General features: G+C 43.0%; 1 protein-coding gene across 1 annotated transcript in view; it reads left to right on the forward strand.

The window, feature by feature from the left end:
• The window catches only part of DOCK2 (dedicator of cytokinesis 2), a 409,918-nt gene that overhangs the window by 38,817 nt on the left and 343,763 nt on the right, over positions 1-27,338 (forward strand). The window contains 8 exon segments of the mRNA XM_084838639.1: positions 5,168-5,292; positions 9,907-10,005; positions 13,922-13,994; positions 14,098-14,201; positions 16,574-16,757; positions 16,854-16,951; positions 25,618-25,707; positions 26,504-26,604. Coding sequence (XP_084694765.1) covers positions 5,168-5,292; positions 9,907-10,005; positions 13,922-13,994; positions 14,098-14,201; positions 16,574-16,757; positions 16,854-16,951; positions 25,618-25,707; positions 26,504-26,604 — 874 coding nt within the window.

Here is a 27,338-nt window from a genome sequence, read left to right on the forward strand (position 1 = left end):
CTAAAGAATTCTTCCATCATAACCCAGAGTTCCACAAGCTGACCCTTTTCCACTGCCACCAATTCTGTTAGAAACCCTTAAAGTCTCCTGGTAGCTGGTATAAGAGGCTTAGGCATGAGATGGGCACCACCACTAGAGACAAGGTGAACTATTAAACAAGTTTATTTATTAAAGGGATAGTTTGTACATAAGCGAATACTAATATTTAATTTTAGGGTTTTAAAAAGACTGGTTGCTGACATTTCTTAAGGACTCAAGGGACATGATTGCTAATATAAGTCTCTTAGGGCACAATCCTATGGCCGCTAGTCAGCGGCTAGACGGCCATAGGATAGGTCGGTTCCCAGAGAACCGACCACCCTCCCCCCTGTGCTGCCTCATAAGAGCAGAGCAGACTTTGGAAAATGGGGTGTTCCTGGGGGTGGACGGGGGCAGGGAGGTTGGAAATGCCAGTACGATACATCCTATGTGTCATCCAGCCACCGCTTCCCACGCTCCGAGGTCCTGTGGTGAGACAGCCAAAATCGTCTGTCTAGCTGCAAAAGCAATGGCGGGGGAAGCAAGGAGGAGATTTGCTCCTCCCACCCTGCACTGGATAGGTGGTCGCCCATGGTGTCGGAAGCGACCTTCGATCCTGATAGGATTGCTCCTTTAATTAGTTCTTTTACCTCAGACAAATTCCCTAAACCTCCCCCCCCAACAAATACACTCACAATGAGGTCCAATTCTTAGGTAAATCTTCCTCTGATTCCCCAAAGCCCCTCCTGTTGTATTTCTGGATGCTTGGACAGTTTATCTTGGTTTCTACTGCCTGCTTGTGTAACCGTCTTCTTGCAAGTTCTTAGGGTAGCCTCCTGGCATAATACAGCCATCTGCTCCTTACTCCTGATCTTCATCAGCTATGTACAGTTATCACACTGAGAAGGAATAGCTGAATATTTAGGCCTAGCTGTTCACTTTGTTCTCAACTTTCTCCTAGTCATTCTATAACACCATCCACTAACCAGCAAACCTTCTCCCTGACTCTCCACAGACTGACACTTTAACCCTAACTGTTAATCGTCATTTCCCAACTGCTCTTTTCTACCTAGCTAGAATCCCCAGTCAATCAAATTGAATTTGCCTGATCGAGGCTCCATCTATAAATATTCAAAGCGATTTGTCTTTCAGAACGTCACCATGAAAGTACTGCACAGGCCTTTGAGAGTAGCAAAGCAAGGCCTCAGGCCTATTCAGATAGAGGCTGCACAAAGTAAACATTATAGAACAACAGTTATATGTATGGCATTTGTTCACACAGTGGGAATGCCTTATGGAACTTTGGAGAACATTAGAGTGACCCATGAATTTTTGCTCTGGCATAATCCATTGCCTTCATTTGTGGACCTTGAAATATATTTTCAGGAAGATTGGTGAAACTTTCATTTTTATTAAGGTTAGAATACCCCCCCACCCGATTTTCATTCAACATGGTGGAATCATTTTTTGACTGATTGCCTTATCTATTGGAGGCACAACTGTGCCTCCAGTAATGAAGGCTGAGATCCAAATGGCTGCTGTAGGTGTGCCAAAGGGCTTGTGAGCAGTGAGTGTAGTTTTTATGACTAAGTTGAAATGTCTCTCCCAATGTTGTCATGCTTTTTGCATGCTGTGAAGTTGGGGGGAAGGGTCATTGCAAAGAGGTGAAATTTGTTATTAACTTACCACTGGCATTATCGTGCTGTTCAGAGTCCCAGCAGAGCCTTGGTGGTTCCATTTCTTTCCCAGCAGCCTCCAGAGTGAAAGCAAGAGGCATTGCCCACTCTAATTGGCTTCTTGACTGTGCCATCAGAGTGCAGGCAATACCTCCTGCCTTTGCTTTGGATCCTGCTGGGGGGAAATGGTGCCCACCAACCACAAGGACTTGCAGGAGCATGAATGCTGCTGCACTGAGAGCCACAAAACAGGCAAAGAGTTGGGGGTGGTGTAGTTTTGTGAGCCCCTTTGCCCTGTTGTTGTTGTTGTTCAGTCATTCAGTCATGTCCGACTCTTCATGACCTCATGGACCACAGCATGCCAGGCCTTCCTGTCCTGCGCTCTCTCCTAGAGTGTGCTCAAGTCCATATTCATCACATCGGTGACGTTATCTAGCCATCTCATCCTCTGCCGTCCCCTTCTCCTGTTGCCTTCAGTCTTTCCCAGCATCAGGGTCTTTTCCAGGGAGTTTTCTCTTCGCATTAGGTGGCCAAAATATTTGAGCTTCAGCTTCAGTATCTGTCCTTCCAATGAGCACTCAGGGTTGATTTCCTTTAGGATGGACTGATTTGACCTCCTTGCAGTCCAGGGGACCCGTAAGAGTCTTCTCCAGCACCACAGTTTGAAAGCATCGATTCTTCGGCGCTCAGCCTTCCTTATAGTCCAGCTCTCACAGCCATACGTTACTACTGGGAAAACCATAGCTTTGATTACACGGACCTTTGTTGGCAAGGTGATGTCTCTGCTTCTTACTATGCTGTCTAGGTTTGCCATAGCTTTCCTCCCAAGGAGCAAGCGTCTTTTAATTTCATGGCTACAGTCACGGTCTGCGGTGATCTTGGAGCCCAAGAAAGTAAAATCTGTCACTGCTTCCATTTCTTCCCCTTCTATATGCCAGGAAGTGATGGGGCCAGATGCCATGATTTTAGTTTTTGTAATGTTGAGTTTCAAACCAGCTTTTGCACTCTCCACTTTCACCCTGAACAAGAGGCTCTTTAGATCCTCTTCGCTTTCTGCCATTAGGGTGGTATCGTCTGTGTACCTGAGGTTGTTGATAATTCTCCCGGCAATCTTAATTCCAACCTGTGATTCATCCAACCTGGCGTTTCTCATGATGTACTCTGCATATCAGTTAAATAAGCAGGGTGACAATATGCAGCCTTGTCGTACTCCTTTCCCAATTTTGAACCAATCGGTTGTTCCATGTCCGGTTCTTACTGTTGCTTCTTGACCCTTCTACAGGTTTCTCAGGAGACAGGTAAGGTGGTCTGGTACTCCGATCTCTTTAAGAATTTGCCAGAGTTTGTTGTGATCCACACAATCAAAGGCTTTAGCATAGTCAATGAAGCAGAAATAGACGTTTTTCTGGCATTCTCTTGCTTTCTCCATGATCCAGCGAATGTTGGTGATTTGATCTCTAGTTCCTCTGCCTCTTCGAAACCCAGCTTGTACATCCGGTAATTCTCGGTTCACATACTGCTGAAGCCTAGCTTGTAGGATTTTGAGCATAACCTTGCTGGCATGTGAAATGAGCACAATTGTACGGTAGTTTGAACACTCTTTGGCATTGCCCTTCCTTGGAATTGGAATGTAAACTGACCTTTTGCAGTCTTGTGGCCACTGTTGAGTGTTCCAAATTTGTTGGCATATTGAGTGCAGCACTTTAACAGCATCATCTTTTAGGATCTTAAATAGCTCAGCTGGAATACTGTAATCTCGAAATTTTGCAATAAGAAGCTCATGATCTCAGCCACAGTCAGATCCAGGTCTTGTTTTTACTGACTGTATAGAGCTTCTCCATCTTTGGCTGCAAGGTACAGAATCAATCTGATTTCGATATTGACCACCTGGTGATGTCCATGTGTAGAGTCGCCTCTTGTGCTGTTGGAAAAGAGTGTTTGCTATGATCAGCGTGTTCTCTTGGCAAAACTCGATTAGCCTTTGTCCTGCTTCATTTTGTACACCAAGGCCATGCTTGCCTGTTATCCCAGTGATTTCTTGACTTCCTACTTTAGCATTCCAATCCCCTATGATGAAGAGGACATCTTTTTTTGGTGTTAGTTCTAGAAGGTGTTGTAGGTCTTCATAGAACCGATCAACATCAGCTTCTTCAGCATCAGTGGTTGGGGCATAGACTTGAATTACTGTGGTGTTGAATGGTTTGCCTTGGATTCGTACTGAGATCATTCTATCATTTTTGAGATTGTACCCCAGTACTGCTTTTCCCACCCTTTTGCTGACTATGAGTGCTACTCCATTTCTTCTAAGGGATTCTTGCCCACAGTGGTAGATATAATAGTCACCTGAATTAAATTCGCCCATGCTTGTCCATTTTAGTTCACTGTTCAGTGTCGATGTTCAATCTTGCCATCTCATGTTTGACCACCTCCAGCTTACCTTGATTCATTGATCTGACATTCCAGGTTCCTAAACAATATTGTTCTTTACAGCATCGGACTTTCTTTTCACCACCAGACACATCCATAGCTGAGTGTCCTTTCGGCTTTGGCCCAACCGCTTCAGTCTTTCTGGCGCTACTTGGAAATTCCCTCTGCTCTTCCCCAGTAGTATATTGGACACCTTCCGACCTGAGGGGCTCATCTTCCGGTGTCATCTCTTTTAGCCTTGTGATACATTCCATGGGGTTTTCTTGGCAAGAATACTGGAGTGGGTGCCATTTCCTTCTCCAGTGGACCACATTTTGTCAGAACTCTCCACCATGACCTGTCCATCTTGGGTGGCCCTGCACGGCATAGCTTATGGCTTCACTGAGTTATGCAAGCCCCTTCTCCACAACAAGGCAGTGATCCATGAAGGGGCCTTTGCCCTGTGGATCTCCCTAATTTTGAGCCAAAAGATTCGGCCCTATTTTGGACTTCTTTTTCTTAAAGCAGCATACCATATCAAAAAATGCTTTTAATTCTCCCCTTAGTCTCAAAAATTATTTGCCAAACAGCAGTGTGTGTATGAGCTACTCTTAAAAAATGCAGGTCCGAAGCATCTTGAGAACATGCAACTGGAGCTAAGATGAAATGGCCCCCTGCGCAGGCAGTGAGTGTTGCCCCTTTCAACTTTTGCTTCCTGCCTCCCAAAATTTGCTGTGGAGTTTCAACTGTGGTGTTTCATTTGGTACTGCATGGTACTAACTGCACAGTTCTTTGAATCTTACATGGCTTGTGCCCACTTGCTGGTGTGCCTTAGCTGTGCTTAACCAGAAGGTGTCGTTGCAGGATGGGAATTACATATCAACAGAGAAACAACGTTAAGTCCTTTCCTGACAGGAGGATAAAGTCTGATAATAAACATCAAACCTGAATTTCATTTTCCCCTTGCATCACTGAGTATGCAAGGCATAGCTTTTATGTGTTCTGTCACATTAGCTGCTTGCAGTCCTTTTTATCCTGGTATCTAACCTTTTGCATTTCTTTCATAGGTGATATCAGAAATGACATCTACATTACCTTGCTATATGGAGACTTGGATAAATATAATAAAACCACTCAGAGAAATGTAGAAGTCAGCATGTGTGTCTTTGATGAAGAAGGAAAAGTGATACCAGTAAGTGTTCTCTTACATGCATATTAAAGGTGAACAAGTGCAACTTTGCCATACCCCATTCCCTAACAACAAATGATGTCTCTGATATGCTTGCAATTCAGTTCAAGTCTATTGGCTACAGGGATGTGCGAACCCACCCGTCTGGTTTCTCCAGGCACCTGCCCACTCCCTGCCCCTGCTCACCAGTCCCCAGACCATGCTTGAGCCCCTCCCGTGCTCGACGAGCAGCCCGCTCTCACCCTGGCAGCCTTGTTAAGCTCTGCAGTCACCATTTTTTGAAAAATAAAATGGTGATCGCAAAAATGCGCATATTTGTATATGTGAGAAAATGTGGATTTCTGCAAAATGCGCATTTCCATGCATACGCAAATATGCGCATTTGCAAAAATGTGCATTTTTGTAAATGCCATTTTATTTTTCAAAAGTGGTGACCGTGGAGCTCGATGAGGCCATTGAGGTGAGTACAGGCCACTTGATGAGCAGGGGAAGGGGTTTGGTGAGCAGGGCTCAGGTGCGGGCAGGGGGGTGTGGGCAGGGGGGCTGTGCCAGATTCTCAGACGGAATCAGGCACCCACACCATCGGTAATTGGCTAGCATTTGTATAATGATGAATAACACTTGAACCAGAATCTTTGCCCATGGAAATCTGCATCCATAGGCTTATATTTGCAAAGCATCTTGTCACAATCATGAACTACATTTTGAGAGATCTGTTTGAACTTGATTAAATTCATCAGAGGGGGTCCTTCTCTGTACACCTCCAACAACAGAGTAACATTTGACAAAGGAGAGGGATTTTTCTGTGGTGTCACCCTGACTTTGGAATGCCCTCCCACAGGAGATCTGCCTGGCACCAATGATGTAGTCTTTTTGGTGCCAGGTAAAAAACTTTTTATTTGCATAGGCATTTTAAAACAAACTTTAAGTTTTTTACAGTTTTGAATTCAGGTTTGTATCTTTTTAGCTGGTTGAAATTAGCTTTATGCCTCTCAGTCTTATTTTTTTATTTTAGATGGTTTTATTGTATTGTTTTCAGGTCATTTTTGAAATCCTTTTGGGGTAAAGGCATTTTTTAATAATTTTTTTAAATTAATAAATAAAATAAGAGCAAAACAACATGCTAGCTAGACTTCACAAACACAGCTTCAAAATGGTTGGTGTTCAGCTCACCCACTTGCTGGTATATTTCCTAGCTTGTTCTCCACACTCCTACATGCAAAAATCATGTAAGGTTGCTTGTAAAAGTAATTATTGCTTTGTTACAGGAGTGGAGGTGGGTATGCAACAACTTCTGTAGGTATTAAATATAGACTGTGGACATATGATGGTATACTTTATTTGCTTTGAGGTTATTTGACAGATTTCCAGATTTCTACAAACAAACGTCTGGCTAGATAGGACTTCTGTAACATGGATACTTAAAAATAGACGGACTTAACAACTTGAGTAAAACAGAATTTGTTCAGCTGCAGAACGAAGGGATACATCCTTTGAGCGTGGGTAGTATTAAAGTGGGGGTAGTGTTCCACTTCAGTGATGCGAGACTGATATTGTTGAATATCAGCTCATCAAGCCTCATCAAGAAACTTTTCCATTGTAAGTTGATCCAAATTAATTTACAAGGGGCCCAGATAAGCAGATACTTTTCTTTGATCTTCTCCCTATCTGTGGTGGGAAGTAAGATCATGGCCTATGTTCAGCCCTAATATTAGGCAGAGTGAGGGGACGGGGAGTGGTGGTGAGTTATTGGAGGACACAGCTGTGTGAACCATGCATGGCCTGCCTTGTGCCCCATAAGCGAGTCTCCTACCCTCAGTTGCAGCGGAAGACACTGCCTTTCACCAGTTTCAACTGTTGTTAGCTTCAGCTGATGTCTTGAGCTCGCCGGAGGAAAGGTGGGGGGAATAAATGTTGTAAATAAATAAATAAACTGCTGGTCCACTTGGCATCTGTATGTGGAAGTTGGGGGCAGGGGACTTGATCTTGACCTCAGGCAGCAAAATGCCTTGGGCTGGCATGGGTGACACTTGAATAGGATGTACACATGAAGCATCCAATCCATTTAGGCTTACATTGTATGATTAGTTCTTAGATTAAATAAATAAACTTGACTGCATTTTTCAGGCCAACCTGCACTGGATTTTGCACATGTACGTCCTATTCAAATGTATGCCTATGCATGGATAGCCAGAGGGCAGGGCAGCAGGGAAGATAGGTGTGATCTCCATCTTCTAAAACACACAGGGAAAAGACCTGGAAGAAAGTACAACCTGATCCTGGTCAGATGTACCTTTGCAACCATTTTTACTTTGGAGTTTGTTTCATCACATGTGAAGCAACATATTTGAAAAACAGAAGGATCCATGGTTAAGTTTACTAAGTGCTGGTTCATGGAACACATCTGTTGTCAGCATTTGGTGATTTTCCCTAACTATACACTATGATGTTCCCTAACTTTGACCATATGAAGAGCCTGGCCCTCCTCAGGCATGCACTCACATGGATGAATGGAAAAACCAGGAAATCACTGCTAATAGTCAGCATTAATTGCTGTGATTGTGATGGCTAAGTAAAAAAACCTTACCACAATCCGTGGGTATGAATACTGTTTAATTGCCCTGTTCATGCATGCAGTTTGTACAAGTTTAATGAGGAACAGTCGGGACTTCTTAAGGTCACTGACTGGTATTATGTGTACCATCACTGTCTTAATTGAAAATATCAAAACAGTGAAATTGCAAAGCATTGTTCCCTGAAGGTTATATATTTGGTAAGAACTTAAAGTTAAAAGAAAAGAGCAAATGTGTTTTTGTTATGTTTGATAATTAGGCTCCGGCAGTTTGCTTTTATATAGTGTCACTATTTTTTTTTCATGATTCATAATATTTGTGCAATAATTCCATAAACGCCTAGTAGACTGAGGACTTCATTAGACCCAAGGCAAGACTTCTTCTGGTTCCTGCCTAGGCATAATCAACAACTACTAAGAAACAGAAGGGAAGTGAAACTAAATTAAAGCGACAGCCTTGCTCCTAAGAAGTCATGTCAAAATGATGATAGTGTATAGTTAGAGAACATCACCAAATTCTGCTAACCTGTTCAGATCCTCAGTTTTTAAAGAAAATGGCAAAGAGTGAAAAGAAAAACTATAGATACAAACAGCCAGCTACCTGGTTTAGCTAAAAGGTTGAAAGTGATTGTCTACCGCATTGTTAAATTACTAGGGAATTACTTGAGAACCAGTGTGGTATAATGGCTAGAGTGTTGGACCGGGACTTGGAAGATCCAGGTTCTAGTCCCCACTCAGCCATGAAACTCACTGGGTGACTTTGGGCCAGTCATTGACTCTCAGCCCAACCCACCTCACAGGGCTGCGGTGAGGATAAAATGAAGAAGAGGAGGACTGTGTAAGCCACCTTGGGCTCCTTGCAAGAGATAAAAAACAGGATATAAAGGTAGTAGTAGCAGTGATGATGATGGTGATGATGGTGATGGATGCATTGGTTGAAAAGGGAGGGACATTGGTAGGACATTGGAATGAAAGACTAACTATACAAAGAAGAAGAATAAAATAGATTTAACAGTGGAATGACTTGTATATACATTCTGAGGAACTGTTAAGAGGGGGAAAAGGAACAGGAAGGCAGTTCTTTAGCAGCCGAGGATCTAGGTTGCCCATCTAATCTTCCCGCCATCCCTGAATAGCCTCCTTAGTTGTTCTCACATCGATGTTCAGATCACTCCTACTAACACTTGAAAAACTGATGAATTACACTAGCCAGCTGAAGTGCAGTTTGGGTTTTTGTTAGTGAATTTTCATTGGTAAGACAGAAGATATCACCCTTTTTCTGTGCACCTATGCAAATGGGAGAGGCAAAGCGTTTCCTATTTGGAAAAAAAAGACAGAGACATGCATGGCGTTCCACAGATAAATGTTGTCCTTGACAGTGCTTCTCTTATGTGGGAATTTCTGTGTACCAATGTTTAAGCCACTAAACAAAATTGCTGGTTAACCATAATCATTACCTCAGCAGGTATGACTGTTAACAGCAGGCCAGATCCAGGTTCTGTGGTGCCTCCAGCAAAGTTTCTCCTGTCAGGTGCCCTATGGTTTTACTGGTAATGGGCAGCAGCAGAAGTGGTGATGGCAGTTTCCCGCAGTGTCCTGATATAAGCATCTGAGGTATAGGGGGAAATTTAAAATGGTAGCCAACTCACAGCCACCTCCTGTATAGTAAAAACCAGGCCAAGGAGACATGGGCAGATGGGTGGACTGGCCAAAATGCACCAGCACCAATGGGCCCTCAGTGACTGGTGAACAGTGCCAAGTGTTGATGCTGGCCTAATTAATACTTTTATTGTTGTCATGAGTTACATCACCTCCCCCTGCCTGCCCATATAATGGACACACCTTTAGAAACGTATTTTCTTTGGTGTTTTCCCTACTTTGAGGCTGTACATTCACTCTCTCTAGAGTGGCAAGAGAAAAGAGTCCCAGAACAGGTTGCATGGATGGCAATATTAAAAACTAAGGGATATAGTTCTGTGATGAAAATGGTAGGTACATAAGAACTAAGAAGCTGCATCTCTTCTCTACCCCCCTGTTTTTGTAAGAATGCAATTTGTTTAGGAGCTGGGGACAAGCCCGTGAGTGAATACAAATCTGTTGTCTACTACCAAGTCAAGCAACCCCGCTGGATGGAGACGTTAAAGGTATGTCAAGGAAATGCCTTCTTCTCCCTGGCCCAACCTACATGGTCGATTTAATGTGGAGCGAGAGCACATCAGGGTAGTTTGTGACAGATGACACTGTCACCAATCTGCAGCAACCCCGCAGCTTCCCTCTGGAAAAGGCACATTTTCAGGAAGTCCTTTTAGTGTGTCTTTTTTCCTTAAACACTGCTTCTGTGCGGTTCTGCTGCAGTGTGCTCTGTCTCCCTGCATTAAATCCTGGGCATGCCTCTGTGACCTGGCAATGACGTGATCAAGGAGTGGGGCCACCCCTCCCCCGCATTCCCTCTTTTTCCCCATTCGCATTAGGGCACTTTTGGACACAGGCTTTCTTTCTTAATTAGCACTACTTTGGGCTGTTTCATCCTTTCACTATATCACAGTAGTGATGTTTTCCCATTCACAATGTGTAGCCTAGCACTGTAGTTGCTTTACCCATTAACAGTATGTAGCCTGTTTTTCCCATACAGAATAGTGCAGAAGCGTTGCTTCAATCATTCAGAAGTGCAGTAGCTGGTTTACCCATTCAGATTATGTAGCCTGTTTTCCCCATTGACAATAGCGTATTACCTTTTAATCTTTCACAATATCCCAATGGTGGGTGAGAGGGGAGAGGAGTGGGGTAAACTACAGGGGCTTAATTCAGCACTTCCAGTAAACTTCCCTGAGCAGGGGAATGTGGACAGGGGCGGGGAACAAGCCTCCTTCATTCGCTGAGCAGTACCTATGGGGTTGATGATGTCCAGTTTACTCTGCCCACTCAACCCCAAAGTATGAGGGTTTCAAGTGCTGTGTGACCTGTGAAAGTGAGTTTTTAGGTGCTGTATACTCTGCTTTTCTTGCTTCCTGTGTCCCTGACATACCAAAGCGATTTCATGAAAAACTCATGAAAATCCAGATATAACCAGAAAGCGCTTCTCGTTCCATTTCCATGTAGATTGGGCCCCCAGTTTAAAATTTTTCCTTATAAGTAACCTAGGGCACTACTGCATAGGCTAAATCAGGGACTCCTGAAAATATAGCAGAAGAAATGCAAGCCATCAAGGAATTGTTTGTATTGTTTTGTTGTCTAGAAACAACAGGAGTGATTTTTTTTCATTTGAAAAAGTACACAGTTAACTCACCATGAGCCTACAAACAGACTGGGTAGAAACAATAATTATTGTAAGACTGAGTTGTTTAATTTTATTTTCTCCCAATATGTATCATTACAATATTGTACTTTTTTTTTTAGTTTAAGTGTACAATTTATAAATTGAGGAAATTAAGAAAATAACTTCTTCCCATCCCAAACCCGCTTACAATTTATTTCCATCAGGTTTGTCCTTGTTAGAGAAGAATGAATAATCATCTCTGTAGTTTGCTGTAACTTTAAATAAGCAAATTCTTGGAAGGTTGTGATGGAAATAATTACAAGATGGCTGTAGGCTACTAGAAAAGCATATTGTAAATATGCTCCTTTTAAAGAGAGAGCAGTATAGAAAATTGCTGTCATAATGTGGCTGTTAGGCAGATAATAAATTTAATTCCATTAAGGTGTTTTGGCAAGAGTAGACAGAGGGCAGCAGGGAGAAAGAAGGCATAATAAAATGTATTCCTCGGTAGTAAAACACATTTATTTTTCTGTGCATTCAGAATCTTTTGTGTTTCAAGCAGTGACAATTTGTAAATGGTGTACTTCAATGGAAATCCAGATTAAGTTTATAATGAAATTTGGGCCTTCATTAACCAGCCTTTGGAATTCTCCAATTCCAATTCTAATTCAAATAGAATTTAATTTTAATTGTTCTTTGTTTTTTGCCATAATGTATATTTATATTGTAGTTTTATTGTTGTACACCACCTGGATATGTTGTACATGACAGGCAGTATTAAACAAATAATAAATAAGCAATACTCAGCAGTGTCTGAACATGCATGCTGTGATTAATGAAAATTATGGATTGGAGTCAGAGATGTGTGAACTTTCCAGGCCCCTCCTCCCCACTGTGGCTGCCTATGAAAGCCTGAGAAGCTGTTACTGAGGATCAAGAAAGTGTCTGGAACAGCATGGGATGTGGCGGGGTAGTGGGGGAGATGGGCAGAAAACTGAGGGGGGCACCTTGCATGAGCAGAAGTTCCTTTCTGCTCATGCAAGGCACCTTTGTATCCAAGCTTATGATATCCTATCTAAAGCTGGATTAGGCATTAGAAATTTTCTTTACATGGAGCCACTTGACTTCCAGGATGAACCCGTGCTGAGGACGAAACTTGACTTGGTATTAGGGATGTACGAAAGGGACTTACCTTGTCCCGCAGCTTTTTTCGCGGTGGGGGGGAGGCACTTCGCTTCTCCCCCCGAAGTTCATGTGAGGGGGGGGTGTCTTCCCGCCTCGCCCGGCCGAAATTCAGGCCGGGGGGGAGGCTTCCCGCCTCGCCCGGCCGAAATTCAGGCCGGGGAGAAGCGCCCTGTCTCCCCGGCCGCGAACTTCAAAAGAAAAGTAAAAAAAAAAAAGCCCCGTGATAGGCTACGTAACGATTTACGTAGCCTATCATGGCTAGATCTGCAAAGTCAGCCGTGATAGGCTACGTTAATCGTCACGTAGCCTATCACGGGTGACTTTAAAAAAAAAAGAAAAAAGCGCACACGCAAATGGCGGCCCCCATAGGGAGCCGCCATTCGCGTTCCTTATTTGGTCCCTGTAGTCTACGTAAAGATTTACGTAGACTACGGTGAAAATAAGGGCAACGCTATTTGCGTTGCCCTTATTTTCTCCATAGTCTACGTAAATCTTTACGTAGACTACAGGGACCAAATAAGGAACGCGAATGGCGGCTCCCTATGGGGGCCGCCATTTGCGTATGCGCTTTTTTTTTTACTTTTCTTGTAATGGCGGCGGCGGCGGCAGCCGGTCGAAAGACCGGCTGCCGCCCCCGCCCCTGACGAAGACCTGCCGAACTGCCACCGGGACCCGCCGCCGGGAGCGACAGTCGTAAAAGGTAGGTCCCATCCTGGGGGGGGGGGAGAATTTCTCCCCGAACCTTCAGAGGACCGAATGCGTTGGCACTCGGCCCCCCGAAGTTTCGGGGAGAAATTCTCCCCCATCCCTACTTGGTATAGTCCCCATGCTGGCACTGCTCCTTACAAGGATTTGCATGAACATGGTGGTGTGTTTTTCTTAGGTCACCATGATGTGAATCATCCTCACAGAGTGGTAGCTGTGTCTGGGGATGGATGTTAGTTCATCTTCATGGCTGCATCTCTGGGAATGGCCAGGCTGCAATGCAGGAAGGAATGTTCATCTGAGTTGGCCCTCCATTTCTGCATCTGTGGATCATTTTATTACACAACTTTCCTTTCTTTGTTAATCTGATCCACACACAATTTTAAAAGCAAAGAATGCAGGTACCCTACATGGGTTAGAAGATGCTTTATGCACTTTCAGGAGCTTCAGGGCAAACCCTTAAATGCACCCATGATTTAAGTGATGTTATATTCCTCAATGGCAGATTTGACAGATACATATAAGATGGTGGATGCAACAATGGTTTTATCCATGATGTGAATCAGGATTAACATGTAAAAATGCCTTCAAAGGCATATACCCTGGCATTTGATGATGTGATAGTTACTAAAGAGTTTAATTTGGCAAATAATATAAACTAGGCCCTGAAAGTCTGAAATCTCATTTGACAAATAATAAAATATAAGCTCTGAAAAACTGCAGGAGAGTATCACATTAGACCATTATTTGTAAATGGCCAACAGTGAGGAGAATAGCAGGGCTCTAGCCATGGTTAGATGTTGGGTTTTTGCAGTCCTAGCTCAGAACTACTAGCAGACCTTTCCTCCCTGTGTTCATCTTATTCTTTTACTTTAGTAGCTCTTTGTTTCAGATGCTTTAATATCTTTAAATAGGTAGCACTGCCCATTGAGGATATGCAAAGAATTCACTTGCGCTTTACGTTTAGACATCGGTCATCTCAGGAGTGTAAGTAACCTGCTTCATTTTTGTTTTCGGTATGCAAAATTAGATAAGTTGACCTGTTTTAAAAATGAATAATAATAATAATACCAAATTCTGTATTGTGCAGCTAAAGACAAAGGAGAAAAGAATTTTGCAATGGCCTTTGTAAAGTTAATGAAGGAGGATGGGACAACTCTACTTGATGGCTTTCATGATTTGGCAGTTCTAAAGGTATAATCTTGTAGTTCACCATCTTGATTTCCATTCTTCTTTGCATAATCCAGTGGCAACCTCTTATTGGTTATCCAAAGTTACACTCCAATTCTCAAAGCAGCCTAAGGCTTAATCTTTTCCCATAGCAATGTAATGTTCTGTTATGCATGCATAACCCACCTCCTCCAAAGCTCAGGGTGGCTTGCCATATTAAAAGTAACATTACCTGTTCTATGATTAAAACTTTATGAATATCATAAGTCAGTAGAGTGGCCGACTTATCGTTTTAAAAAATGCTGGTGCTTGGGAATCTTAAAGGGTGGGGCCTGGAGGCGGACAGGGGATGGTGCTTTATAAACTCAGTGAGTTGTGGGAGCAGAACAAATAGAAAAAATAATTCTGTTCTCTTTTGTGGCTGACACTGGCAATCACAGTGGGTTGAACCTGCACTTGGATTCTATGTAGGGAAAGAGGGGCCATACAGAAATGAGCTTGAGAGTTAGTTTTGTAGTTGTTGTGGCCAGCGTTAAGGGTAGGCATGGTCAGGCACCTACTGAGGGCCCACACACCAGCAGGGCTCCTTGGAGTGTCTTCTCTACTTCACTGTTGCAGCCTGCTTGTTCACCTGCCTCTTGCTCTGGCCCAGACGATGATGGTGGTGAGAAGGAGGAGCAGTAGATGCCACGGCCTCCTTGCTCCCTGGCTCCCTGCCTGTCAAGCAAGCAAGACTCACTGAGGGAGGGGACCCATCGAGATCTTGCCCAAGGGCCCTCAGAAAACCCACCTTCTTTGACTCAACACAGCCTGTAGAGCCAGCTAGGGTATAAATGTGTACATGGGTACTAAACAGACATGTTTATTTCTTTTCTTTTTTAATTTCTATATTACTTTACTACTAAAAACATAATATCCAAAGAGGATTACAAAATTCAACATAAAAAATAGTAAAAACATAAAAAGATTTTTTTTTAAACTACAACAGTAAAAATAACAGAAACTAGAGGAAGCTAACGATAAAAACAGCACTCAAACACCATTAAAAGCCTTTGAAAGTAAAAATGATTGACCTAACTCATAAATGATAGAAGCAAACCTGCCGGGGGAGAACATTCCTTAAACCAGGGTGCATCCACTGAACCCCCCTTTTTGCCAGACACTATTTGTCTAAATCCTGGAGGCAGGTGACAGCTGGCATGAATCTTTCATTCCAAGCAGGCTCAAATGGGAATATCCATCCGGGGGTGAAATAACTTTCTAGGACTGAGCTCAATGAGTTGGTAGCATAGTGTGAGTTCATTGGCTATACATAGTCCAGGCACGCAGACTGAGAATGCTGACTTTTGAAATAAATAAATAAATAAATAAATATTTATATAAATATATAATATATATTTCTGCTGTGTGTATGTGTATAAAATTTCTGCTGACTTTTAAATAAATAAATATTCCACTGTACTCAAACACATCTGGCCACTAGCCCAAATATCCAGCTTTTACAGAAGAATTTTTTTGCAAATGGAGCGGTAGTAAAAACAACAACTGGTCTGTCTATGTTTCCAGTTGTTTGGCTACTCTATAGGTCAGCCTTTCCAAGTATGTCCTGTAGGATGCTGGAGACCTATCAGGCCACACACCCACAAAATAGCTTTGACTATTATACCTTTAGGGCACAATCTTAGGCATGCTATGACAGAAAAAAGTCCTACAACTCCCAGCATGCCCCAGCCTGCATGCTTCAATTCATGTGCCAGTTACACTGGCTGTCTATTTGTTTCCCAGAATGGCTGGTTGGGGCATGCTGGGAGTTGTAGGATTTATTTTCTGTCTAAACATGCATAGGATTGCACCCTTAGTCAATTTAAAATGCTCAGCTGGCAGCGGCTGCCCATATACCTAAAATTAGGCATTGTGATTCCTTTTCTGAAAACAATTTATTACTGAACATCTTTTAAGTTTCTTTGAAGAGAAATCAAGAAGATCTGGGGAAAGCAAACCTCTCCACGTTGGTGACACATGGTCTGGTCACGTACAGGTTGGATTACTGTAATGCTCTCTACTTTGGGGGTGCCTTTAGCTCAGAATTTTCCATTGGTACAGAATGGGGCAGCAAGAATCCTGGAAGGGGCAGAGTGTTCAAAACATATTACATCAATTCTGTGCCAGTTACACTGGCTATCTATTTGTTTCCTGGTCAATTTAAAGTACTGTTTTTTGGACTGGAAAAAGAAAATCAAAACTTTTCCTTTAAAATCCTTTCAAACATTGCACATGAGTCTGTAGTCTTCTTTGGGTTGTAACATGTTTCAGTCCAGTGCTGGCAATGTGGAAGAGCATGGTTCTGTATAAATTTAACTAAATCCAATGAATCTCACTAACGTCTTGTTCTCAAGGGAGACAGTAAGAAAATGGAAGATGCCAGCGCTTACTTGAGCCTCCCTTCCTCACGCCATCACTTAGAACCTAGAAGCTCAACCTTAAGCCGGAGTTCGAGCAGTGTAGGAGGGCTCTCAGTAAGCTCAAGAGATTCCTTTGCCATTTCAACGCTTGTTTGTTCAACCAAGTTAACTCAAAATGGTAAGAGTGTAAGCTTCTGTCAAAAGTATTTCTGCAGCACTTGAAAGGTAATCTCTCTCTTTCCATGCCTGAATATATCCCTGCTCTTCTCTTCAGTGGGTTTACTGGGCCTTTTGAAGTGGCGTATGAAGCCAGAGCTCTTGCAGGAAAACTTAGAAAAACTGAAGATTGTGGATGGCGAAGAAATTGTGAAGGTATATCTCGTTCAGTGATGCTTTTAAAGGCACAACGATGGTGTAATTTAAGGTTTGGGACTTTCTAAATAGTGAGGTACTGTGAATAGTTCCCCCGCCCAGAAGGTTATCACCCTGCTGATTTTCTTGTAGAGCATCTAATATCTTGGCCACCATAAGAATTTACAGTACCCTCAGTATTGTGATCCTTCTGAGATATCAGTACATCATTACTTGTCCATCTTTAAGTGTATGCACCGCACATCATTCAATTTAGAAGGAACTGTCTTTATAAAATGCCTTGGAATGAAACATTGTGTCATCCCTTGGTTCCCCACTGGATAATTGTTTCCTAAACAGACAAATTAGGAAGACCAGTGCTAGTCCTCAAATTCTTTTCAAAATTTGTATAAGAAATATTAGCAATTTCATAGACATCGTTTTCTTGCAGTTGCTTACATTGACATGGTTTTCTCTCAGTTGTTTGCACTTCTGTTATATGCTAACTGGGAAAGACTAGTCCCTTGAGAATGGCTCAGAAGGAGTCTAAGATGGCTAATGGGGGAAGACAAAGGGCCCACTCCTCTACTTCCAGTAATGCAGTCTTGTTTTATCTGTCCAAGGCATGCAGATTTAATTTATTCAGAATTTTTTAATCTCACCCATCTTCCAATTCTGGAACCTGGGTCAACCCAATGCATTTCACTGACTGAGTCAGAGGACAAGATTCCCCTCCCCCATTCCACCTACAGAAGCCGACTGGACTGGTGGTTGGATATTACTTCAACACTGGCGATGGGACGGCATCTTCCATCTCACCTGAGGGCAGCAGGCTAGCTTAGGAGATGCAGGGCAGGTTGCCTGGAACACACAGCCTGTCCTCCAGTATTGGGGAACAGTCAAGGGGCTGCCAGCATCTGCTCCATATCATCCAGCATCTGCTGCCTGAGGTGACTGTCTCAGGCTGAATCTACACATAGTGGTTATACCATTATCCCACCGTTACCATAACTATTGGTACACATGATACCAGTGGGCACCAATAGTTATGATAATGGTAGGATAATGGTATAACTGCTATGTGTAGATTCAGCCTCACTCTGCCTAATGGTAGGGCCAGCCCTGTTGGAACACAGGGCAGCTAACGACCCAAGATAACAAAGGAGCCATAAAAATAAGGATTACAACACTTACATTAAAACACCATAAAACAGCTGTGATAAATCTTACTAGGGCTGGACCTAACACACTCTGGATCAATATCCAAATGCCTGAACAAAAGCATTTGATGGCTTTAGGAAGGCTAAGTTTCCCTGGGCTTTAGGAAGGCTAAGTTTCCCTGTCAAGATCTACCTAATCACCAAGAAATTACTGTGTTTCTCCACAGACCTAGCTGTCCCTGGAAATAATTATTATTGTCTAGCCGGGTATTCTGCATGAATATATCCGTACCCACATGAATTACGTTGAAGCCAACATGTTACGTGCGCATACAACATGGTATGGCGGTGTTGGCCTTAGGCATTTTCTGGAGACATTTAAGGGTGGTGGGTAGGGCTGTGCATCACTCTGGTTCTGGATCTGAATTCTGAACCTAAGTGGGGTGTTTTGGACTGAATCAGTCTGGATCCGATTTGGAGCAGTCCGAAGTGGAGCGGATCGATCCAAACTGATTTGGACCAATCTGGATGATTCTGAAGGCCAGACAGCCTGTCTGGGAAATGTAACAATTTGCTTAAGATCGGGGTGGGGGGTGGGGAGAGGAGGAGTTGGGAGGAGGGAACTGAGGCTTGGCAAGTGACATCTCTAGGTGCCAATAGGGCTGATCTTTTAACCCAGCAGTCCTCCATCACAGTGGTAGAGGAGGGGTTGTATATAACAGGAGATTCTGCTTTCATTGCCCAGTGTGTGTGTGAGAGAGAGAGCTGGTAGAAGGAGGAGAGTTCTTCATTGCTGGATTGTGCTAGTGCAGCAGTTCCCAGTACCTGCCCAGCCCTTCTCAAGTTGTATGTATGCATGTATATCCTTTCTCTTTGTTTACTGCTTGTTCTTGGGCTCCCTACCGCTACCGCCCACCCTGCCCTTCTCAGTTACTGTTCCTTCCCTTCCCATGTTTCAACTCTTCATCTATATTCTTATAAAAAACAAAAAAATACAACTCCCCACCCATCCCTTTTCTCTTCTGTTAGGATTTAGATATATAGTTAGTGTTAGTGTTATTTCCCTTCCCTTCACCCCTTAGCTTGTATAGGTAGTTTTTTTTCTTTCTGTATCTGCTTTCCTTTTGGTCGTGTGTGTGCGTGTGCTGTGTGAATGCAGAATACACATTATTGTGCACAAGCAAACTGTGTGTGACCAAAGCAGTACACCAATACATACACTCTCTGTCTGTCTGACAGCCAGTCTGCCTGCTTGCCTGCCCCATGGCCTGTGCCCATGCAGTGCCCTCCTTGCTGCTGCCCTCCTCCTCCTCCACCAGCTTCTGCGACCCATGCCATGCTGCACAGTTCCTCCACCGCCAGGGGGACTGTGCCAGCCTTGAATGTGCCCACCTGAGTGGTGGCTGGGTGGTACTGCTGGTGGCTATGACTTAGCTCCCTGTAAGATGACCCTTATGTTATTTTATTTTTTTAAGAAAAAACCTGTGGCAAAAGCCTGTTGCTTGTTTGCCTGTTGCTTGTTTTCCCTTGTTTATATGGAATGGCCATAGGAAGAATATGATCAGGCTAGGCTATATTCATTTTTTTAAATATGTTTGCTTCATCTTACCCTTCCTTTTACAAATGGAGAAAAGGGCTGCCAAAAAGATCAGGGGGCTGGAATAACTCCTCTATAAGGAAAGGCTTCAGTGTTTGGGCTATTTAATTTAGAAGAAAGGCAAATAAGGGGAAGGTTTATACAATTATATGGAGCAGAGAAAGTAGAACAGTGCAATAAATCAACTCCATGGAGTTCAATGTGACGTACTCCCAGGTAATGTGTATTGCATCCAAAGAGAGGTTTAACTTTTTTCCTCCCTTCCTGAGAAGAGCCTCAGGTCATCCAGTGAAGCTGAACAGTGGCAGATTCAGGACACACAAAAGGAAAGTATTAGGGTTATTTTGCACTTCAAAAATACCTGCACCAGAGACTAGTGATACCAATCTCCTAATTGTCACCTTAAACACCTTCTGATTAGGATCTCTAATCCCCTGTGTGGCTTGACAGTTTTTTTTTTTGGGGGGGGGGTTTACCTTGTGTTTTAGTTTTTGAGAAAAGGAAACTTTATGCACGGCTAGCACAAAAGCTGTTGGACCTAACTGTCTGAAATTTGGCAGGTTCAGTCACCTCCATAGGGGCTGCCAGATCCCCAATTGTCATGCACTTATGTGGAAGCACAAAAAATTATAGCTCTTTGCTTTGACAGGTTTTCTTGAAAAAATCAAATTTTACCTGTGGCTAGCACAAGAGCCACTGGACCTATGTGTGTGAGATTTGGCAGGTTCAATCACCTCCATAGGGGCTGCCAGGTCTCCAAATGTAATATATTTATCATAAAAACTAAAAAAGTTATGGCCATTTCTGTTCTCCAAGTCAATGAGAAAATGTAAAATCTGAATAATTCGGATTTCCGAATCTTGCTTTGGATCTGCAGTCTGAAGTGGGTCAGATGGGTCTGAATCAATCCGAAGTGGATCGGGGCTGAATCCGAAGCTCCAAATCGGCCTCCAAAGCAGGTTGGGTGTGTGTGTCTGTGCACAGCCCTAATAGTGGGTGTTTTGGCCAGGTCTGACAATAGGCCCCACAGAAGCAGCAGCAGCAGAGCAAACAAGGTTTGCCAGGCTCATCAGGTCAGCTGGGACCTGACCCTTCATGAATTCCACCTGCCCCAGCTCTCCCAACATGGCCACAACAGAGGAAGAGGAAGCTATCTGCATTCCTCCATCCAGGTCTGGCCAAGGACAGCCTTGCCCTCTCGAGGGAGATCTGAAATACGTGGCTCTAGTCAGTGAGGGACATGACCAGGCTATTTAAATTGTGACAGAGGTGTTGATGGGAATATCTTTAGAGTTCCCTGGTGAGAGGAAGGAACGGTTTAGACTGGAGGGTAGACTTGGTTGTTGTTTTTTACTGAGAGGAGAAACTTAAGATTCATGCATTTAACTGTCTTGTTCCTGCTACTTTGATTTTAGCATCTAGGTTTTAGATAAAATTGAACTGCCTGGTTTATTTATTTTAAGCTTGTTTCTGACTATTTGGCTCCTGTTACCTCTTACAATAGTTTTTAGGGAATCATCAATTTAATTTTTTTTTAGTAATGATTGTATCTTGTAATATTGTATGCTTGGATTTTAATATCTAGGACTTTTACCGTTCATGTTAACATCTTGAATGCACGTTGAATTTTTGTACCTAAGAGCACATTAGGTGTGTAATCCTGTTTCTTTTGGCTGAATAAATATGTTTGGGAAACTGTGATTATAATCTGTGTGAAAGCAGGAGCACCCGTATACCTACTGGTACAGGTAAGATCTGTTGATGGGAGGTCAGACAAGCCAGGTGAGGGATGGGGGGTCAGATAGGCTCTCTCTGTCCCACTCTCTGGCCTTTTCCACAACCCCACTGTTCCTGGTTGGCATGTTAGCCTTCTGTCAGCCCTGTTGGTATTGGTGCTGAATGCCAGATTAGTCCATAATAGGATCACAGTAATCCATTAAAAAGAAATGCAAGAAAGCAAAGTGGCTGTCTGATGAGGCTTTACAAGTAGCTCACGAAAGAAGGGAAGCGAAAAGCAAGGGAGAAAGGGGAAGATATACCCAACTGAATGCAGAGTTCCAGAGAATAGCAAGGAGAGACAAGAAGGCCTTCTTAAATGAACAATGCAAAGAAATCGAGGAAAACAACAGAATGGGAAAGACTAGAGATCTCTTCAAGAAAATTGGAGATCTCAAGGGAACGTTTTGTGCAAAGACGGGCATGATAAAGGACAAAGAAGGCAGGGACCTAACAGAAGCAGATGAGATTAAGAAGAGGTGGCAAGAATACACAGAAGAACTATACAGGAAAGATCTGAATGTCCCTGATAGCCATGATAGTGCGGTCACTGAACGTGAGCCGGACATCCTAGAGAGTGAAGTCAAGTGGGTCTTAGGAAGCATTAGTAACAACAAAGCTAGCGGAGATGACAGTATTCCAGCCGAGCTATTTAAAATCCTAAAAGATGATGCTGTTAAAGTGCTGCATTCAATATGCCAACAAATCTGGAACACTCAACAGTGGCCACAAGACTGGAAAAGGTCAGTTTACATTCCAATTCCAAAGAAGGGCAACGCCAAAGAGTGTTCAAACTACCGCACAATTGCGCTCATTTCACATGCCAGCAAGGTTATGCTCAAAATCCTACAAGCTAGGCTTCAGCAGTATGCGAACTGAGAACTACCGGAAGTACAAGCTGGGTTTAGAAGAGGCAGAGGAACTAGAGATCAAATCGCCAACATTCGCTGCATCATGGAGAAAGCAAGAGAATTCCAGAAAAACGTCTATTTCTGCTTCATTGACTACGCTAAAGCCTTTGATTGTGTGGATCACAACAAACTGTGGCAAATTCTTAAAGTGATGGGAGTACCAGACCACCTTACCTGTCTCCTGAGAAACCTGTACGAGGGTCAAGAAGCAACAGTAAGAACCAGAGATGGAACAACCGATTGGTTCAAAATTGGGAAAGGAGTACGACAAGGCTGCATATTGTCACCCTGCTTATTTAACTTATATGCAGAGTACATCATGAGAAATGCCGGGTTGGATGAATCAGAGGTCGGAATTAAGATTGCCGGGAGAATTATCAACAACCTCCGATATGCAGACAATACCACCCTAATGGCAGAAAGCAAAGAGGATCTCAAGAGCCTCTTGTTGAGGGTGAAAGAGGAGAGTGCAAAAGCTGGTTTGAAACTCAACATTAAAAAAACGAAGATCATGGCATCTGGCCCCATCACTTCCTGGCATATAGAAGGGGAAGAAATGGAAGCAGTGACAGATTTTACTTTCTTGGGCTCCAAGATCACCGCAGATGGTGACTGTGGCCATGAAATTAAAAGACGCTTGCTCCTTGGGAGGAAAGCTATGGCAAACCTAGACAGCATAGTAAGAAGCAGAGACATCACCTTGCCGACAAAGGTCCGTCTAATCAAAGCTATGGTTTTCCCAGTAGTAATGTATGGCTGTGAGAGCTGGACTATAAGGAAGGCTGAGCGCCGAAGAATTGATGCTTTCGAACTGTGGTGCTGGAGAAGACTCTTACGAGTCCCCTGGACTGCAAGGAGGTCAAATCAGTCCATCCTAAAGGAAATCAACCCTGAGTGCTCATTGGAAGGACAGATAATGAAGCTGAAGCTCCAATATTTTGGCCACCTAATGCGAAGAGAAAACTCCCTGGAAAAGACCCTGATGCTGGGAAAGACTGAAGGCAAAAGGAGAAGGGGACGGCAAAGGATGAGATGGCTAGATAGCATCACCGATGCAATGAATATGAACTTGAGCACGCTCCGGGAGAGAGCGCAGGACAGGAAGGCCTGGCGTGCTATGGTCCATGGGGTCACGAAGAGTCGGACACGACTGAACGACTGAACAACAACAACAACAAATCCATTACTAGATCATGGGTGAGTGGGCTGATCTGGCTTGTATCATTGAAACTTGGTTGGATGAACTGGGGTTTATCTCTCTTAACTCTGTCCACCTGGGTGCTCAGTTCAACACCAGCATAGGCTTGAGGGCTGGGGAGGCAGCATTGTGATGTTCTACAAGAATTCCATCTCCCACTCTAGGCTTCCTGTCTTGTTGGGTTCCAGTCTGAAGTGTTTGTATCTTGTCTTGCACAATTGGGACAGATCAGAGATTCTGCCGGTGTATCAACAACCATGAGACTTTCCCAACATGTCATCAGTTCAACCTATTTACCAGGACACACATATTTTCAAATAAAAGAAAAAAGGTTTTACAAGCTCTTGGCATTTCTATCCTGCATGTTGCTCCTCTGTGCTGAGCGTTCTCTCCCTAAGCCTGCCTCCTGCCCCGGTGAAGCACTTTTCTCTCAGATTTGCTTCGATACTGAAACCAAGGAAAGCTGTGTGTGCGTAAAATACTGCAAGGAGAGGCAGTAGCATTACTGTGCAGCAAGTATAATTCATTTTCTCTTGATCTGAAGCTTCACACAAATATTCTCCTGGGACACTCACCTTGATTAAAGTAGAATCTGCGAGCTGCTGCTTTAGCACTCCCCAAACTTATCAAAATTCTAGGCATGGCCATTTGTAACAATCATAGATCCCTTGATTCAAGACTTCACACTTTAATGCCTGATTACCTCATAGTAAGCACAACACCAAGGCCAATTTGAAAGGCAACTTGCCTTTACCTGTACAAATGGGGAAAAAAAAAGATTATATAGGTGTATGGATAATAAAAGCCACCTATTATCTTCCCTTTCCCTTAATGTACATGAACATTATATTCATCTTTGAACACAAGTTGAGTGTAGCTTATCTTGAAAAATATTTGTGTTAATGGTAAAATTTGAACATGTAATGGTTTATTTTGCCATATGAAAATGTGTGCAAGTTATTTTGCTGTGAATAACTTATGTACTTCAGGCTTTGACTATGGAAGCTAGGGAATAATGGTTCCATGAAAAGAAAGTTGCATGAATGACACATCCACATGGATGGGAGATGGGAGACCACCTGGGAATCAGGCTTTGAGCAGTGGGTTGGACTCGATGGCCTTGTAGGCCCCTTCCAACCCTATGATTCTATCTTTATGTCTATCCCTAGCCAGTATAGCCAATGGTTAGGGATAATGGGAGTGGCAGGCCTACAACATGTGAGGAACTAAGGTTGGGAAAGTCTAGAATAGCAGTTGGCAACTGTCAGCCCAATAGCTGACTTTGGCCTGCCAACCCACTTTGACCCTTCCTCTCATCTGAGCTTCTTGACTCAACATGGAAAGAGGGAGATCTGAGTTGGTGTGAGTGGAAGGGGGAATCCTCTTCATGTTGGCATGCTCCACTTTGTCCTTCCCCACTTGGCTAGGAATCTAGGTAATAATGGAGACTGAGACGTGGCATGCAAGTGGGAAGAGAGTTACTATCTTCCTCACTGCCACCCTTACCCTACTTTTGTATTTTTAGTATCCTGATAGGGGCACAACACATGACTATATCATCAGGACACTGTGGGTTGGAAAGGTGTTGCTCCCAACTGTCTAATTTATTCTTCATTCACAGTGACTCAACATTAATAATAATTGCAGACCAAAGTTTGAGAGGCTCTATGACATAAGTACTTGTGTTACAGTACAACTTTGAAAATTCTCAGATAAGACTCAGGAAAAAGGAAGTGATCTGTTCATTCCAATGTAAACAACAGGCAATATTTAGCATTACATTCACAGTGATAACCACCCCTGTGCTTTGTTTGAGTTAAATATGTGCAATGACCAAAAGAAATCTTCAAAGATGTGCTGAAGCTCCAGGTGACAGGCCTGGAGGGATGGGACCTTTGAGGCATGAAGCACTCTCCCTGGGGCCAGGTGGAAGGTTTTCTGCTTAGAGGAATCACAATATTTCTTGAGGAATCTTTATCCTGTCCCAGTGCCAAAGTGATTAAACTGTTAGTTCGCTCTTTTCATTCCTTCTTTCCCTTCTTTAGTTCCTCCAAGATACTTTAGATGCCCTGTTTAATATCATGATGGAACATTCTCATAGTGATGCATATGACATCCTTGTCTTCGATGCACTGGTAAGGACTATGATACCAAATACTACAGATATATTTGGTGCACTTTCCCTCCACTGTTCAGTAACTATAATCTAGGGGCTCTGTTTGAGGAAACCACTTACTATCGAAATAAGGCACTGCCCACAACTGAAATGGCTTCAGGATTACAAACATAAATGTGTTGCATCCATAAAGAAGAAACATTTGGCTTTCCCTAATACAGACTTCTCCAACTGGGTGCCCTTCAGATGTGTTGGATTGCAGCACATGAGACTGGCACATCTGGAGGGTCACAAGTTGGGAAAGAGTTAGCTAAAAATACATCACTTAGAGCTTTTAAAAAAATATTTTCTTTAATTTTTAAAAGCTGATTGTAAACGTTAGCTTTTAAAAGAGTTGCCGGCTCTGGAATGAGCTCCCTAGTGAGGTTCGCCTGGCACCTACATTGTATTCCTTTCGGCGCCAGGTGAAGACCTTTTTATTTTCCCAGGCATTTTAGCATTTCAGCTTTCTAAACTTTTAGCTTTGCTGTTTTAAATCTGTATTTTAAACTCCTGCACTGCTGCTAGGTTTTTATTGTGGTTGTATTGTTATATTGTGGTTTTAATGTTCTATATATTTTAAATTGTTTTATTGTGTGCTGTTTGGTTTTAAGTTTTGTGAACCGCCCAGAGAGCTTCGGCTATTGGGCGGTATAGAAATGAAATAAATAAAATAAATAGAAAAAATAGAAAAAATCAACAACCCAAAGTTTCTAATTTATACTTCATTTTTGGGGTGGGTGGGTGAAAACACTAATCCTATTCAACTGTTACAGATTTATATAATAGGACTCATTGCAGACCGGAAATTTCAGCATTTCAATACCGTACTGGAGGCTTATATACAGCAACACTTCAGTGCGACGTTAGCCTATAAGTAAGTTTATAACATAGTTTGTATCAGTATGGAGAAAAGCCATGTGTGGATCACATTCTTTGCATGCAAATGGTCCCAGGCTCAGTCCCTGATATCTCCATATCAAAGGTTCTTGGTGGGGAGTGGCATCTTTCTGGGACTTTGGAGAGCGGCTGTCAGTCATAGGAGACAGAATTCTCATTCTCCAAGATCCAATATGGAGATATTGTTAGGGCACAATCCTATGCATGTTTAGATAGAAAAAAAAAACCCTCCTACAACTCCCAGCATGGCTGGCTGGGGAATGCTGGGAGTTGTAGGAGTTTTTTTTTTTTCCTGTTTAAGCATCCATAGGGTTGCACCCTTATTGAGTTAGCACAGAAATGCCATGTGAAGCTGGCTTATTCAAATAACAAGATTGTTATAGATTTCCAGTTGATCTTGGAGAATGAATTACACAAAGCAGGCACAAGGGTACTATAATTACCCAATATTTGTTCCTTGTGCATCGCAGAGCCTTCCGTATTTGCTAACAGAAACTGTCTTCAAGGGTGGGCAACATGTGGCCTTCCAGATGTTTTGGCCATCAGCCCTAGCCAGCATAGCTAGTGGTGAGAGACGATGGGAATTTTAGGCCAAAATATCTGGAGGGCCACAAGTTCCCCACCCCTGTTCTAGATTAGTGGTTGTTCTTCATGTTTCATCAGTTATATATTTGAAAATCTCCAACAATTTCAACAATTAAAAATCTCCAT

This window comes from Heloderma suspectum, chromosome 2, assembly GCF_057233095.1.
Source record: "Heloderma suspectum isolate Gila_16-S chromosome 2, 16-S_ref, whole genome shotgun sequence".
In the NCBI taxonomy this organism is placed as follows: Eukaryota; Metazoa; Chordata; class Lepidosauria; order Squamata; family Helodermatidae; genus Heloderma; species Heloderma suspectum.